Below are 16,510 nucleotides of genomic sequence, written 5' to 3' on the forward strand. Positions count from 1 at the left end.
AGGATTCAGCGAAGTATAACCAAAGTGGTAAGATTTTTAATTCATTGATTAACATTCATTGATCAATCCAAATCCATTTATTGGAGGAAATGATTGCCATCACAAATATTTTGACAAATATCAATCAATTAGCATTTAGTACCTATATGCACAACTCTATAAATACAAAAATACAAATTTATATCACACACATGGAGTAAAACATTGCTTATTATTAAAGGAAAAATCTGCAAATATCAAAATAATCATAAGTTTCAATCAGAAAGCCGATACAATCTTTATCAAAATCCTTCAAATTGTCAGTATGTAAAAATGAGTCATGATTTGTAAGATGAAAATGCACAGACCAAACAACATGATCAAAATCAGGAATTATTCTGATACTAAAATCCTCAAAAGAGAAGTTTAGCATATATTATCAAAGCACAGTAAAAGCTTTTACACATTATTACAAAGCATAAGCACATACAGTAGTATTGCTTTCAATACGGGAAAAATAAACAGACTTCAGTACTTTGATGGGTCCTTCATTAAAACATTAATCATTCTTTGATTGTATTTCAAACCTGCTATTAATGTCAACATAAAATCAAAATGATGTAATGATGTTGGGATGCAATGTCATCTCAACGTTGGTCAAAGTGCCTCAAATGTAAAACTTCAGAAAGTAAGACACAAGAGTATGAATATAAACAAATAACACGAGGAACCTTCTTTTTGTTATACATCAGAAATAGTGTACTTCATTTGGCCTAGGTAAAAATGTTCTTTGAAAACATTAATTCGGTAAATTTTGTTCAGGGGCCTAATGTATAAACATGTATGCACAAAATTCACATATAAGGACGAAATCTATGCAATGTTTTATATACGAGGCCCTAGAAGTTTGAGAGTTTTGACAAGTCAAGCCTTTGATTAAGGCACAATGAGAAAATACACAGTTTAGCTGATGCTATCGTATACCGCATACACAGTACACTCGTTCCTTAAACCAGTCTATTAATAGTCTATAAAGTCTATTAATTAATTTTATGAGTAATAAGAATTCATAAAAACATGGAAACCTTCATTAATGTCATATCACACACTCTGATTATGAATATATACACCTTCAAAAACTCTATCCAGTTAAACCAATATATACAGAACGCAGTAAAGAAATCCTTACAAACAGCCACAAAAACAATCACACACATTTTAGTTTCTGCAAAATATCAAAAAGTTGCAATACCTAAAGATTAGTATCTAAACATTTTTAAAAGGTTTTAACGAGTCATAAAATACACACCCAGATCCCCCATCACTTGCATTCACCAAAGCACACACTACTGTTGTGCTGTCATCTGAAAGTTGTTAATGCAGGGTCACAATACTGAGGTGAAATAGGCTATGTTTGGTACAAAAATAGCAGTAAAATAATTACTGGCTTCTAGTGACCTGCTCTGTACAGAGAAAACAGTATAATGCAAATCCATTGTTTTCTGATGTGTTTGATAACGGAAAATAACACAATTTATACTGTATACCATAAAACACTTCATTAAGTAAGAAAAGCCCACCCATTCTTATTCCACTTCAATCAGAAATAACCAATAATCATGAGTCGGAAAAGAAAGTTTTTTGATCTTTCATATGACACATCATACACACAGCTGTGTTGGGAATCGAGCTAAAAAGGAGTGTTTTCGTACTGTGTCTGACAGCCTTTGTCAGGCATATTGCGGCCGTTATTAAAACCAGCTGGTTCTGGTTTAGACTAGGGGTTGCACGAACTAGTGGACATTAATGCTCTGGCGTGACATTTAAAGCTTGATGTCGACTGGTCGCGGGTCATGTGATTTTTTTGACACTAGTGTACCTTTAATGGCAAGCTCACACTACGTGACTTTTGGCTGGATTTTGCTGTCGCGACAGATTTCCAAGGTCTGCGACAAAACATTCAGATCGCGACCAAATCATTGCTCGTTTCGGTCGCAGAAGCTCGTTAAGTATAAGCAGGTGTGCAACGTGATCTGGACCTGTCTCGAGCTATCCCAGACGCTACGATATTTTCAAACCTGTTTGCTATTATCGCCTAGTGATCTCGTTGTGTGCGCGATTAAACGACCACGTGGAACTAATCCAGCCAATCACAGTGCAGATGATATAAACGGAAGAAAGAAGATGAAATTAAACGTATTTTCGCTGATGGTCGGGACCGCCTCTTCACCCAATGTTTTGTGGTGTGTGAACCTCGTCAGCGGTGTGTTGTGTAGTATGCGCGCAGCTATGACAAGACGACAAATGAGAAGGAACTTTGTTGTGTAGTGTAAGCGCCATAGCAATTCAAGTTGTCTCACAGTCCCGTAGTGTCAGCTCAGTTTAACAGCAATAAACGCTTTCTATGTGATCGGCCCCTAGCCACGGTACCACCGACCTCGCGCTTTAAAATAGTTTTATTTAGTTGTTGTTCTTGTGCAATAGATGAACAACAGTTTATTTGGATTTTAGATACTATAGAGGCTATTTTGAGGGAGTCCCGCCATTCTTCCGCAGCCCGCACACACTAGTGTCTTACTGCCCACACCCATCAAATCTTGTTGCAAAACATTTCCTAGCTATTAATGACGTCATCGACTAGTCGACGTGACTTTTATCACATAATAGTCGCTCAACCCCTAGTTTAGACATAACATAAGAGTTTTGAGCTTTCCTGTCGGGAGCACTTTGGAGTGAATTTATGTCAATAACAATCCAGATCATCCCTCAAGGCAAAGCCCTTAATTAATGGAAAAACTGTATTTACATACACAGTCAACTGATGATGGCCTGGGGTTGATCATGAGAATGACGACACTAGAGATGTGTTCCACTCTAGGCAAAGTTCGTCCATTTGTTTCTACTGTATGTCATAATATCCCAGCCATCAGCTTCCCACCATAAGTGAAGGAAACTACCGCATCAGGAATGTGAACCGTGTAGTCTCTATTGGTCCGCCAGTGGCTTTTACTGTAGCTCCGGCCGTGACTCCACCTCTCCCCGTGAGGCGGTGCGGGCACGTATGTACTCGCTGGTCTGCAGGGGTCCATCACGTGAGTCCCCGAGACGCCACCTCCGCACGGCCAAATATGTATTCAGACCATAAACTCCCATCACCAGAAAACCAAAGATCTGTAGATGCAACACATACAATTATTCATACTCAGGAGGAGAGGAAGGTTTACAACTATAAATGTTATGCGATTGTTATATATAGCATTAAACTTATTATTTCAAAAAAATTTGACATGTTTTACGGCTCTGTGGTTCAGAGGTTCAAAACCTAGGGTGTGTAAAGTGTTTTCCTGCTGTGAACATCTGTATCATAAAACACACGGCACAAATCCCCAGCTCTTTAGGTCAAGATTTGGGCAAGAGAATTGGTTTAACGAATATATTCTGCCTTCTGTTTCTTTTTGCTGAGGCAGCAACAACAAACCTCCTCACAGCCACAAAAAGTTAGCAGCCTGGCCCAAAACAGACACATTTAATGGAAAGGTATGTGGGAGTGAAATGATGGCTACAGTTGTAACATTCTGTAATGATGAGCAATGCTGTAAAGCACTGACACACAATCCTGAGGTGCAGAAAAAAAAGGAATAAGAGAAACAAATGTACTGGAGACTTACACAACCAGAATAACGACTAAAATTAACATAAAGTTCAAAGTGAGCTTAATCACTTTTATTCCTGAAAGAACTGAGTAACAATAACGTAAAACACTGCACTCCCCTCCCCTCCCCCAGCCTAGGTACTGGAGAACAGGAGACAGATTTATTATTTCAGTCACAAGAGGGCAGCAGAACCCTGGCAGGATAAATTACTCCAGAGATGATTCAAATGAAACCACAGCCACAGAATAAAGAGCTGAACTTTAGACAAAGAACTGAACTTTAGATAGTATTCAAGAAGTAGAGAGCTAAATAAGATGATAGGTACCACAGCTGCAATCTCTGCTCCAGTTTTATGGTTGAGAGCTGCCAAAACCACTGAAGCCAGAAAGAAGAACAAGGTACTGGTGGCAGTGTTGATCAGATCCTGCAAGAGAGAAAGAGAGAGATTCATTCACTTTACTCTACAGTGTTAACATATACAATGTTACATATATGCACTTCAAGATGTGCATTTTAGTTTGTGTGTTTTCTGGAAATTAAGCCCATGACCTTAGTATTATCACTATTTCTGTGATAATGTCTTAAGACTCAAATTAACTGCTGATCTGTTCAGAGTTACAAGACGCATAGGCCATGTGCACACATGGATGCTCTATTTTGTTTATACTACTACTTTTATTGAGCTACTACTTTGAAACAACATGTTTTCTCTGGAGTATTTTATCCGAATTACCCCTAGCAACTATTAAAGAGACAGTCTGGTGTCAAAATATGTAAAAGAGTAGGATATTTTCATTTCTGTTATTTGTTGAATATTGCATAAAGCTTACACCTTAAATGCGCATCAATAAACTCATTGACATTAACAATAGTTTGTTCTGCTTAGATTAAAGTGTGGTTGTCACTCCTGTGTGTACAGAATAATGTGTCTAGACACATTTCTACAGGGTGTTTCTTCTGACTAGGAGAAAGTATTGGACTGACCAAAGCAAAAAAGCTGCAATTTAAGGTGTGGTCGTGCTGTCATTGTGCTGAGTGCAGTAATGCACTTTTACAGGCAGGGGGAAGCCAAATTCACCAACAATTTACCAAAAATATTTGGATAGTTCAGCCCCATGTATGAACGTGGCTTAAATAACACTTCTTTTTGTAAAATAAAAAAACAATACATATATCGTATAAAATTAAGAGATTAAGTTTAAAACTCTAGTACCTGTAAATACTTTGCTAGGGCATCTGTGTGAACTTGAGGGAAACTGACTACAGAATAGTTTTCATATGTCACTTAATGTGATACAGTGTAAATGATATCGTTACATTACTAAAGGTGAAGTTAATTTCCTTTCTTTGCTCAGACATGCACTGTTTGTTTGTATAAAAAATATCTAAATTAATCTGTGAAAGAATCATGTGCAAATTTTATTAAGGAAATATGTTTCCCTTTTTAAACGTAATCAATTAGGAATCAATCATTTTACATAGACCTGTAGTATTTGGTCTATGGGTGTATCCAACACATTTTTATCTGTGGCTATTTAAGCAATTACTTAACCTTTCTTTGGGAACTTAAACAGACTCATAAAGTAATTTATTTATTTATACAAACAATCCTAAGGCACAGGGTTGGACACTGTTAAAGTTACTCAAGTCTCTTTGCCATTTATATTTAACGCTTTTATACTCTCCCCTCTATAAATCTACCCACCACATTGACATCTTCACAGAGTTTTTAGTTTTAATAGTTCCTCAAATAAGGGTCACAGTTTTCAGCAGCCAGTTGGCCAATGCTGTAACATGGTTAAAGCCTCCTCTGACCACTCCCCCAGCCAACCTGAACGCTTATGAGTCTGGAATAGATGTGTGTTTTGTCTGAGCCGTCACACTGTGGGGGGTGAAATGTAACAGGCGCTTCAAAGCATGTTGCAAGCCTCACTAGCTGCCTGGCACCTCAAATTTCACATCACAGGCCAACATAGCACGAACTGCTGGCTTTGATGTTTCCAAATGAATGCAGACTGCTTTCTCTTCTCAGTTCTAGGCAGTGTGAAGTATGGGAGACCAGAGAAAAATTAGCCAGCACTGGTTTCTAGGCAACTACATACAAATTGACAGAGTTGTCAAAAAAGATTCAATAATTTAATTCTGCCTGTAGTGATGGACAGCAAATTTATTAAAGCGGGAGTCCCGAAGTTTGGCCTCTTTGTTGCCATCTCAGGTTCCTCTCCTTTGTGTTTACAGACGTGATGTGATGACGCAAAGAGGTACTCCCCCAAATGCAAATTTCCTGCATGGGGCAACCCGACAGCACAAATTATAAATAATTATTATAAGCTTACCGTTGTGAATCAAGGTAGGATAAGACAATCGTTTTGAACACTGATCTGTCTATGTATGTACTCAATAATTGATTTCTAATTATTTTTACCCCCAAATTATTGTGGATTGTAGCTTTAAGTCATATACAGTATGTCTGGAAAAAATCTTTTTTCCATTAACAGGTGAATTACCTTTATATGCAGTCAAAATGATTATGGAAAAAATTAGGGCTGTCAAACAATTAATCATATCCAGAATAAAAGTTTGTGTTTACATACCCTGTATAGGACCAGTTTAAACCAGCTCAGGACCAGCTTCAGCTTAAACCAGCACATGACCAGCACAAACCAGCTACCATGCTTCAAAACCTACCTAACCAGCATATGATGTTTCTTTCAACAGGGAAACTGCGCTATGCATATTAATTTGGTGTTTATAAAAACAGACACATACATGTACACATGTTTAGGAAATATTTACAGGTATTTATTTATATTTACCAATAATTTAAATTTTATTTAAATGTTTATTCATTTTTATATTTTTTTAAATATATGCATGTATGTGTGTGTGTTAATAAATACAAAATTAATATGCACAGTAGACAGGCATATTCTTTTATTCTGGATGCAATTAATCACGATTAATTCGTTCGAATTTGTAAAAATATTACAGTTTGGTAGAAACTTTCATAAGATATGTGACAAGAACTAAACAAAAACATTAAAGTTGAATATTGTATAGGAAAACTTGATCCTCTTACATCCCATGTGCTTGTGGGCACTGAGGCATTTTTACTTTTCTGATCAACGATAGAAATGCACTTATGTGATGAAACTAATAGCCACTTAATACAGTAAAACCATGTTTCCCACACTATTCAAAATTAAAGTCTGCTTTAACACAAAAACACACGAAAAGAGCAGATTCTACTGTATGAAACTAGGTGGTTTGTCTTGGTGCAGCCAATAAGCACTTTAGCGTGACAAGCATGGCCACCCATGTGACAGAATACATGAGGGCGATTGACCACGCTGTTTCACGTGACACTCCCTCTCTCTCTCTTCCACACACACTTAAGCAAAACCATGCCCATCTCAAACACAGTACAGCGCAACATATGCCAAACCAGAATATAATCTCAATCATTGAAACATATGCCAAACCAGCCTTTGCTCTCACACATACTTCAGCAGATGGCTCAACTGCACGCCAAACCAAACTAAAACACACTTAATGTTAAAAACTGCTGACCAGCTTAAAATATTCTATGATGTGAAAAAACAATTATATTGAGGCAAGGTACAAAGTCTGCATAATTATTTAGTGATGAATATAAATCAAATTTGCTGAATGAGCATGATTCTGTAAGATTACAAAAACACAATGACTAAGCATTTAATATAGGTAATAAGAAGTCATGAGTGTTCTTAAAATGCACTCTCAGAAGTGTGTGTGTGTGTTTTGGCTGTCTGTATAAAAAGCATGCTGGGCTCAAGGGGTGTAAACCTGGGAATTGTAATATTCACTGCAGGTTCAGTCTGTGGCCCTCCAAACTGTTAACAAAGATCAGATCTACAGCAACATGCATGTATTTAGCACATGTGGTACATTCGTGGAGACAATATGAAAAGTGTTTATATGCATGCATTTGTAAGGGATAGAAAGACAGGGGAGAGAAGAGAATTATGCGGGATCTTGCTTCTGTGCCAAGTATTCTCAGTGGTGCATTTTTAGTTTCATACTGCTTAAGGCAACAGGAGGCATATAGATCTTGGAAATGTGAAAAAAAGGAAAAATAAATTAATTCCAATACAAGTTTGCTGGGGAAAAATGATTCCTGAATGTTCAGCTTTATCTCTTTATCCGCCTGGGTGGTAAGATGTCAGCATTTAACAAAGTTGCTAAGATTTTTTCCAGGGCAGTTTTATGTGCTTGGCCTCTCTGATGTGGTGTGTAAAAAATGTGAAACAAGGAAAAACAGGTTGATTTAGCGTCACTAAAGCAACAACTCCAAGTACAGTGTATTTTATGCGTGAAAAAATCCTAAATAGGGAAAGAAAACTCATACTGTAGTTTCCGTCAGAACATAATTACAAATAACCATTAGTCAAGACGTGTCAAGTTATAATTGTGCAGCTTTTATAAAACTCTGCATTCTGTTCTACCAGTTTTTATGTTTACCTTTCAATATTTTCCACACAGTGTTACCTCTCTCATACAGTAAATGGTCTCTGGCTCATGTTTAAAAGGACAATTCACCCAGAAATCAAAATTCTGTCTACATTTACTCACCCTCATTTTTTCCTACTACGGTAGTCAATGGTGGCCATCGGTCACCTGCATATTTAATGTGTATGTTCAACGTCCAATGTGTATATCTTGTGTATAAACTGTCCATATGTGTATAATGTATATTGTCTTTTTTGTACAGTCAGTCTATTTATACTTTGCACTGTTCGTCTGCACTACATACTGTCAATTAAGTCTGTAAATCATACAGTTGCTTGTCATACATTTGTTTGTCATAAAGTTGTCTGTCCAACTGCATTCTACTTTGTATGGAGTATGCACCCAAGACTTCACTCACCACACGTGGTGATGTGACAATAAAACTGAGTTGAGTTGAACTGTTTGGTACAAGGATGATTCCAAATATCTTTCTCTGTGTTCATCAGAACAAATACATTTATACAGATTTGGAACAACTTGATGGTGAGTAAATGATTTTTGGGTGAACTGTTCCTTTAATAACACATGAAGAAATTATTTCACTTCACAGCTTTACAAGTTTCAGAATAGTTATATCATTAGATAATACGATATAAAACCAAGCAGCATTCCCAACACTTGAGTGAAATCTCTGCTTATCAATTTATTGTTGTTTTTTATTACATTCTGCATGGTTTTCGGTGTATGTATGTGTGTATGGTTAGACAGACATTGTACCCATTCAGAAACCTCTGCAACGGAACAATGGTGCCAGCGTACCACCGCAAGCTGAATGTTGTCATTCTACTGACCTATCACTTTCAATAATGTAATTCGCAATGCCAGACCCCCATGAGCCTGTGGTAATAGGACGCTACACAAAGAAGGACCCTCTGGAACAAACTACTAATGACACACGGGTTCAAAAATACCAGCTAGCTTAGTGCGTGCACTCTAAACGTTTGTCATCTAAACTTAACAAACTAAAGAAGACAAGCAAAATTCAGGGAGAACTTCATCTCAGAACCCAAAATCAAAAAACACTCTTCTGGAACAGAGGCTACAATTACATGACCATACACACAGTGTAATTTCAGCGCCAAAAAATTACCGTTCACTTTTAGCACCATATTATGTGAAAGTTCCTAAAGCACAGCAGTGGTGAAGTTAGCAAAGCCAAGGATATAAACACAACAAGCAGGAGAAGAGAACCAGGCTGTTGCAGGACCTCCATCCCAAAGCATCCATTCCAGAACAAATGAGAAGACTGGGGCTCGTGGGGTCCGTCTGGCAGGAGACGGTGCTCAGTCCAAAACCTCAGCCCCACCACAGCTGAAATTATCGTGAAGATCATAGTTCTTCTAATGAGCCATGGCAACACTGACAAAACCCCAAACCTTCAGTGTTCACAGTATCCACATGGATAAACATTACACACTCATGACCGACACATGTTGACCGTCCATGAAATCATTGAACCCATCCTTACAGCACATTCAAACATTTAGAACAGACTAGCAAGTTGCTGTGCATTTCACAACCTTTTTCTTTCCCAAGTATGTGCACAGCTCCAAAAATAATGACTGTAATAGATCCACAACACTGAGGTCCAATTATGCTGAGCTTTGTGTGTGAAGAGGCAGGGAGACAAAGGGAATCATGCCTTATTAATCTTTCAGTGAATCAGTAAATTCATCCCACAAGAGGGACATTTCATGTTTGCTAAAAGTGGGTTTGAGCCGTGAGCACACAAGCTCCCATTCTGAGGAACATGAAGCCTGTGTGCATGGCCTCCACCTCAGCCGTGTTAAACACAAGAGACTGGCTTATTTTTCATAAATGTACAGTGTCATTGGTATGTCATGGCAACGGTACAGCTCTTTCATTTTGTAGGCATCTGACAGGAGTACAAATAAGTTCTGCTTTATCGTGGTCAATCATCGCTAGCCCTTCTTAAAATATTATGCAATAAAAACGGATTAGAGGAAGATAGGTACAACGTCAAAATGTTTCCATAGCAAAAACTATTTTCACATTTAGATGGATGTGAAATGATTTTAGGAAAGCAAGAGCTTGGCCAAAAGTGAAAGGTTATTATTTACTCCCATCATTCCTAGGCTGTGTTTTTTTCTGCCCAGATTGAGTCAGAATTAGATCAGTTTCATGAACAAACCATTTAGAATTTGTTAAATGAATTCTATGATTCAATGAAAAAAATCCAAATCGCATAAATGGTTTGATTCATATCAGACACTGCTACTTCTCTCATGAATTAGATAGATTAATAAATTAGATGACCTTTTTAGAGATTGACAGACAGTCAAGCTATCAACCTTTTTAGCTGTATACAAAAAAATGCCCTGGACATTGTACAGAACATCTACAGAGCTTTTTATTTAAAGTGCTGATGTTAAAGTGATTATTTACTTACACTCTTGTCATTTCAAAACAGCATGACTTTCTTTCTTTTGCTGAAAACAAAAGAAAATATTTGAAAAATGTTAACAACGGTACCCGTTGACTTTGGTTTTGTGTCTGTACAATAGAAGTGAATGGGTACCGCCGTTGTTTGGTTACCAACATTCTTCTAAATATCCCCTTTTTTTGTCTGCAGAAGAAAGAGACTCATACAAGTTTAAATGACACGAGGGTGAGTAAATGATGACAGAATTTTCTTTTTTGGGTGAACAACCCCCTTAAGAACATTGTGGCTACTGTAATAAAAACATACCGTCAGACTCCAGTTGACATGTGGCACTTTGATATGCAGATTTAGGCTGAATATGAGGAGCAAGACGCCCGTGACAACGAAGGCACTGCAGCTAACAAACTCGAAGAGGTATACGCCGGCACAGGGCGAGCACATCATAATGGTCTCGATGCAGATGAAGGAGATAAGAGCCAAGACCTACAACAGCAAGAAGAAAATTCAATATTTTAAAGCAAACTTTGCATAATAGATCAAAAATTTATCAAAGCAATAAACAACATGCTTTATTTTAATAAAACTGAAAATTAGAGGTAGTCAAAAACTGTATCTCACATGTTTTAGGGTATAAATAAATCTACATTTAGCCTGGGTTACTTTGTAATGCATTTTCCACATGGTCGTAACAGAGCCTCGAGAAGTATGTTGAACCCTACTGAAATCGTAGAGGGTTCACCAACGTTTTCCCGCCACATTCATCAGCAGACCACAGCATGGGAAGAATTCTGAGGTTAATGTGCTATTTAGGTGTTCTGCCGTCTTGACTCGCCAGCACAAAACCTCAGACAGATTACAGGTTGGCCTGCTCCAAACAAAGAAGAGACAGAACCGCTGCCACAAAGCATTCCAACATCCAGACAGGGCCATTTCCAGCTGGACCAGTCCGGATGCTGTCATACAGGAGACGCTAAATAAAGTGTTCTGCACATCTAAGAATTAAAGTACACTCTGGAAACCTCCAAATTAACGATTTCTGTGAAAAAATCCCCTGAAATGACAATGACAGTCGGCCAACAAATTCAGAACATGCTGATGCTAAGTAATAAAAGCAAAGCCAGATCATCCATCGTTCGGGGTTGACTTGTGGATCTTTAAATCCTCCCCTTGCTTAACTTCTTTCCACTTGGGAAGTTCTCACATCAACAAAGGATGTTTGACGTGCACTGACCCAAAAAGAGAACTTTAAAGGTAAAGTTCACACAAAATTAAAAATGATTTTACAATTTATTCCAAACTTCTGCAGAACACAAAACAAGATTTTTCAAGAAAGTTCGTAACAAAACAACGTTGGCCCTGATTGACTTCCATTGTATGCATACAAAACAGATATTTCTCAAAATATCTTCTTTTGTGTTTCACAGAAGAATCATATATAGGTTTTGAACGACGTGATGGTAAAAATAAGCTCTCCCTATTCTTTATAAACATATACTCTGTAACTTTTAATCAAAGTAACTGAGTGCAGCTGTGACACGTCAGAGGAGACCTGGCCCTCCCGGCTGAGACTGGTTTCTCTCGAGGTTTTTTTCCTCCATTTATTTATCATTGGAGCTTGAGTTCCTCACCACGGGGCATTGTTGGATGGCTTGCTCACCGGGAGACTGCATTTATTAGATATTATTTACTAGAACGATCTTGCTTGTTCTATAAACACCATGCACTGTGCTGTGTTTTACATTTTCTGTGTTTTTCTTATTTTCTCCTGTAAAGCTGCTTTGGAACAATCCACATTGTGAAAAGCGCTATATAAATAAAATTGAATTGAGGGTGAATAAATGATGACAGAATGTTCATTTTTGAGTGTGGCCTTGCCTTATGCATGTCTGTGACGTCTGTCAAAACCAAGGGTTGCTTTCTCTGCAAAAACTGTATAAGATCAGGGCAGGCTTGTCATAAGTGTATTGCGATGTGGTCTTTGGTCTTGTAAATGTAGCACAGCCCACAGACAGCAGGTGTCAGACGCAAAGAAGTGTCAGCCCATGCCTCAGTTTATTCACTGTAGATATGAGGAAATAAGCCAGTTTCTTGTAGTAATGTCCACATGGAGGGTAAACCCCAGTTTGTACACTCGCCATCTGTTGTGCCCAAAAAATGAATTGCTGGAGTCTTGGTCTGACAGCTTGCATTGTGTTCCAAGCGCTCCTCCTTGAACAGAATTTAGCCCAACAGTTTTTCCCTCACCCGAAGGGAGTTTCTCTGGTGTTCTTGCGCAAAACTGAACAGCTATTTCAACGTTTTTTAACCTTGGAGATGTTTGCAGACAAGCACTTTGCACATTACATAAGTTCTGTGAAAGCGGCTGGAGAATATATTTACAGACATGCACATGCAAAAAGCATCTGGCAAGTCCATCAAACTCCCTTCCTCTTTCAATAATAGTTAACTTTCCCTTATCAAAACACGCCTTGAAAAACTCAACCCTTCAAGGTGAATGGTCACATTTATGTTATACTTCGTCTTGACAAAGATGTTAAAGTATAGCAAGCAAGCTGGCATGACCTCTGTCTGATGGCTTTATTCTCAGAACTCACTTCAAGAAAGTACGTCTCAAATCGAAAACGTTCCTTCTGGTCAAACTGGTTATGCAAAAGAAGTCATATAAAAACAAAGACACATAAGGATGTTTATGTTTTACACTAGTATCTCCAAGCCAATAACATTTTAAGGTGTTCAAATCCATTAATCACTTATTGACACGAAGATGTTTTGCAAGAAAACTACATGTGCAGATCTTCACAAAGATTAAAGAGCCAAAAAGGTTCCTCCTTATTCCACAGGGCCCTCAGGTAAATCATTGGCTAGTGCATGTTGAAATGCTGATGTTGAATACCCGTAGCAAGCTGACATTAAAAAACATGCAGCCATATGAAATGTCCTGAGCTTCAGATTGATTTGTTCTCTTTCCTTTATAACACTGCAAATAAAAAGCACTCAACTGGTTTGCAGGACAGAATGATGACATAACCTGTGCACAGTACCCAGATGAGTCAGGCAATGGTAATGTGAGCAAATGTATAATTGACACGCTTGACCAAAATCTCATCAGCTTATGTCATATCGGTTAATGTATTACATATCTGTCAAACTTTGATGAGGTACAGAATGATTAATAACATTTTCAAACACAATGTCAGAAGATTTTATGCCGCAGCTTTATGCACCCCAAGGGATATCAATGGAATGTTGCAATTCAAAAGTTATGTGGGAACTTTCTGAATCGTATCCTGTTTAGTTTTAGTTCAAACGTTTATCGTATCCTTTTTTATTATTCATTGCCTCTTTCTTACTAACCTTCATTCAGGCCACAATTGTGCCCTCCACACAGGGCAAGGAGCTGTGTGACCTTCATTCAACACTATGTAAAGTAAACATCTAAAGTGCATGATCAAACAATAGGTGCCCTGTCCTTATACTTTCTATTTCCAGCTCTGATCACATTCTGATGGACACTGGCATGAGCTGACCTGTGACCAGTTTCGTTGTTATTTTATAACTGATAATAAAGTTTTATAGGCTGCACATGGATCGACAATGAATCAGCATTACTATCCATACCTGCTTGTAATGTGACTCTCTATGCAACATAAAACTGCATAGATAACAAGACATAAAGAAGATCAAATTGACACAGCTACAGACAGACACATATGCAGCAACTGTTAAACTATTGTATGTGCTCCCAAGCTATATCATAAAGACAAATACAAACTCATGACGCAATCTTTAAGCAGTATCTTCTGTACTTGGCACACAGGTGGTTTTCTTTTGGCAGTGTGAACAAACCCTAGTTTTACCTGACGACTTCCTTAGTTTAACTTCTTTTTTCCCCACCATGCATGCAGCTTCTTAACAGTGCATCACCATGAGGGCCCATTCTGAGATTCTTTCCTTCTGCTGAGCAAGCAGAACACAAAAAGCCATCATTTTTTTCTCCTTACCCTTCCTACACCACTTTAGACATCTGGCAGAAACTCCTTGTGTGAGTGTTTGCGCTTACATGCCGATTTACATATAATGCATGTATAAATTTGGCAGATGCATTTATTCAAAGATTTTTTGGGTGCATGTTCGCTGGGATCAAACTCGTTTGAGCAACAGGAACAGTGCAGATATGGAGTGTGATCAGACCATCCCTTTAAAGTTTATTCAGCAAGAATGCAGACGACATTCCCTCTGTCAGTGATGCATTCCAGAGATTTTGACGCCCATTGTCATGCACCCAGCATGGAGTGGTTTGAGTTCAAATCCAAAGAAACTGTACCCTGTTCATCACACTAATCCACTTTAACATGATGTGTAATCTCTGTGTATGATGTAACTCCCAAATGAAGAAAGAAAAAAATATATAGCTACCATTTGGTTATGAAGACATCTGCATTTACTTTTGTCGTCCTGTTCAGTGGGACCCAATAAGGACTTAAAATCTTGCTGTTGCCAGTACACCATGCTCGACTACAGTATGCATACTGTAAAACTTTCTTGGCTCATAGCGTGGATGTGAATGCAAAAACGCCGTGTCTGTTTTACTTACCACTTCGATTACTTTCAAAATACCGAAATGAGATTTGAGATACTCCAGGTCACACCTGATGCCCCTGAACACGTTTCTGGAGTGCACGGGCTCGGTGGTCGGCTGATACGGGCTATTGGCTCCTGAAATCATGGAAGTGTTGGAGGCCTCGCCATCAAACCCCTCAGCGTCCTCGTTATTCCTCATGCTGAACTCCAATTCTTATAGCCACGTCCCACTCAGATACGAGATCGGAGAACAATTTACAAGGGTCCGCTGGTTGTCTAACTTCTGAATACAACCGGGCAGATTTCACAAGTCACAATGTTTTAACAAAGAACAAGCCTCGTCACAAAACGACCACCGTCAACACCGCAATGAACTCCTGCGGTGAGTATGACCTAAAGATCCCGGCTATATCCACATCTCCATGATCTCAAACCCGACTCTGTATTCGGATCCTGTTATGATCAGAGCCGAACGAACCCGAATGATCGCGACTTTTCTCATGGCATTGTCAATATTTCAGTTTTCGGATGGGGATGCGAGTCTCCGCCCTCCCAACTACATTCTTGTGAGGAAAGAGGATTTAATATAAACTCGTTTAGATTGCTGTCGGAGAAATAAAGGCACAAAAACAATCGGCCATGGAGTCTGGCGCTTATCCTCTATTATGCAGGCGAAGATTACGATAGGTTATGACTGAAGTGCGAGGCGAGAAACGGTATTTCGCGTGGAGGTTTCTAAACCTAGTGTGCAACCTACCTAGGGAGGAATTTTAGGTGTCTTCTAACTCAGAGCGCCCATGTAAAGGGCAAAATGTCTAGGTAGGAATCTCGCAAGGTTTTGATCAGCTTCTGTGTGCGCGCGCTCGTGTCGCAGGTTTGTCTCGCCTGTGACGAACTACGCAGGTTTGCTCGGGTTTGAGCCTCGACTTTTCGTTGAAACATAAAAACTTTAATTAGATCAACAAGGTTTGAATTAACCTCTTGTGGCTGCAAAAAGGTGTCATTATGTGATTGCGTACACGTATTTTTAATATAAATTTGACTTATTTGTAAACAATGCTGTTACAAATAAATGTAAATATACTTAATCGGAATGATCTTGTTAAATGTTGTATTTCCACATATGTGTATTATGAGCATTCGATTAGAATTTATATATCTACATTTTCAAAATGTATCATTTTAAATAACTAAAGATGATTCTAGGAAAACAGCACTGCCCCCTACTGGTTTAGTTCATAGAGCCACTCAACAATTCAAAATAGTTGGCATTATCTTCTCCTAAATGTTAGGTGCCAGTTAAAAAAGGATACATAACAAAATATTACATTATTTTTTGCTATAT

The 16,510-nt window shown here is 38.3% G+C and overlaps 1 protein-coding gene across 1 annotated transcript; it reads right to left on the minus strand.

Annotated features, from left to right (window-relative positions):
- Nucleotides 1-30: 30 nt before the first annotated feature.
- Nucleotides 31-16,121, minus strand: cmtm4 (CKLF-like MARVEL transmembrane domain containing 4). The gene is made up of 4 exons (XM_057341551.1): nucleotides 15,179-16,121; nucleotides 10,891-11,067; nucleotides 3,958-4,056; nucleotides 31-3,150 (listed from the first exon to the last, which is right to left on the minus strand). The coding sequence occupies exons 1-4, from the start codon at nucleotides 15,362-15,364 to the stop codon at nucleotides 2,986-2,988; spliced, it is 627 nt and encodes a 208-aa protein (XP_057197534.1). The 5' UTR covers nucleotides 15,365-16,121; the 3' UTR covers nucleotides 31-2,985.
- Between the last annotated feature and the right edge of the window lie 389 nt (nucleotides 16,122-16,510).

Source organism: Triplophysa rosa, linkage group LG1 (assembly GCF_024868665.1).
Source record: "Triplophysa rosa linkage group LG1, Trosa_1v2, whole genome shotgun sequence".
NCBI lineage: Eukaryota > Metazoa > Chordata > Actinopteri > Cypriniformes > Nemacheilidae > Triplophysa > Triplophysa rosa.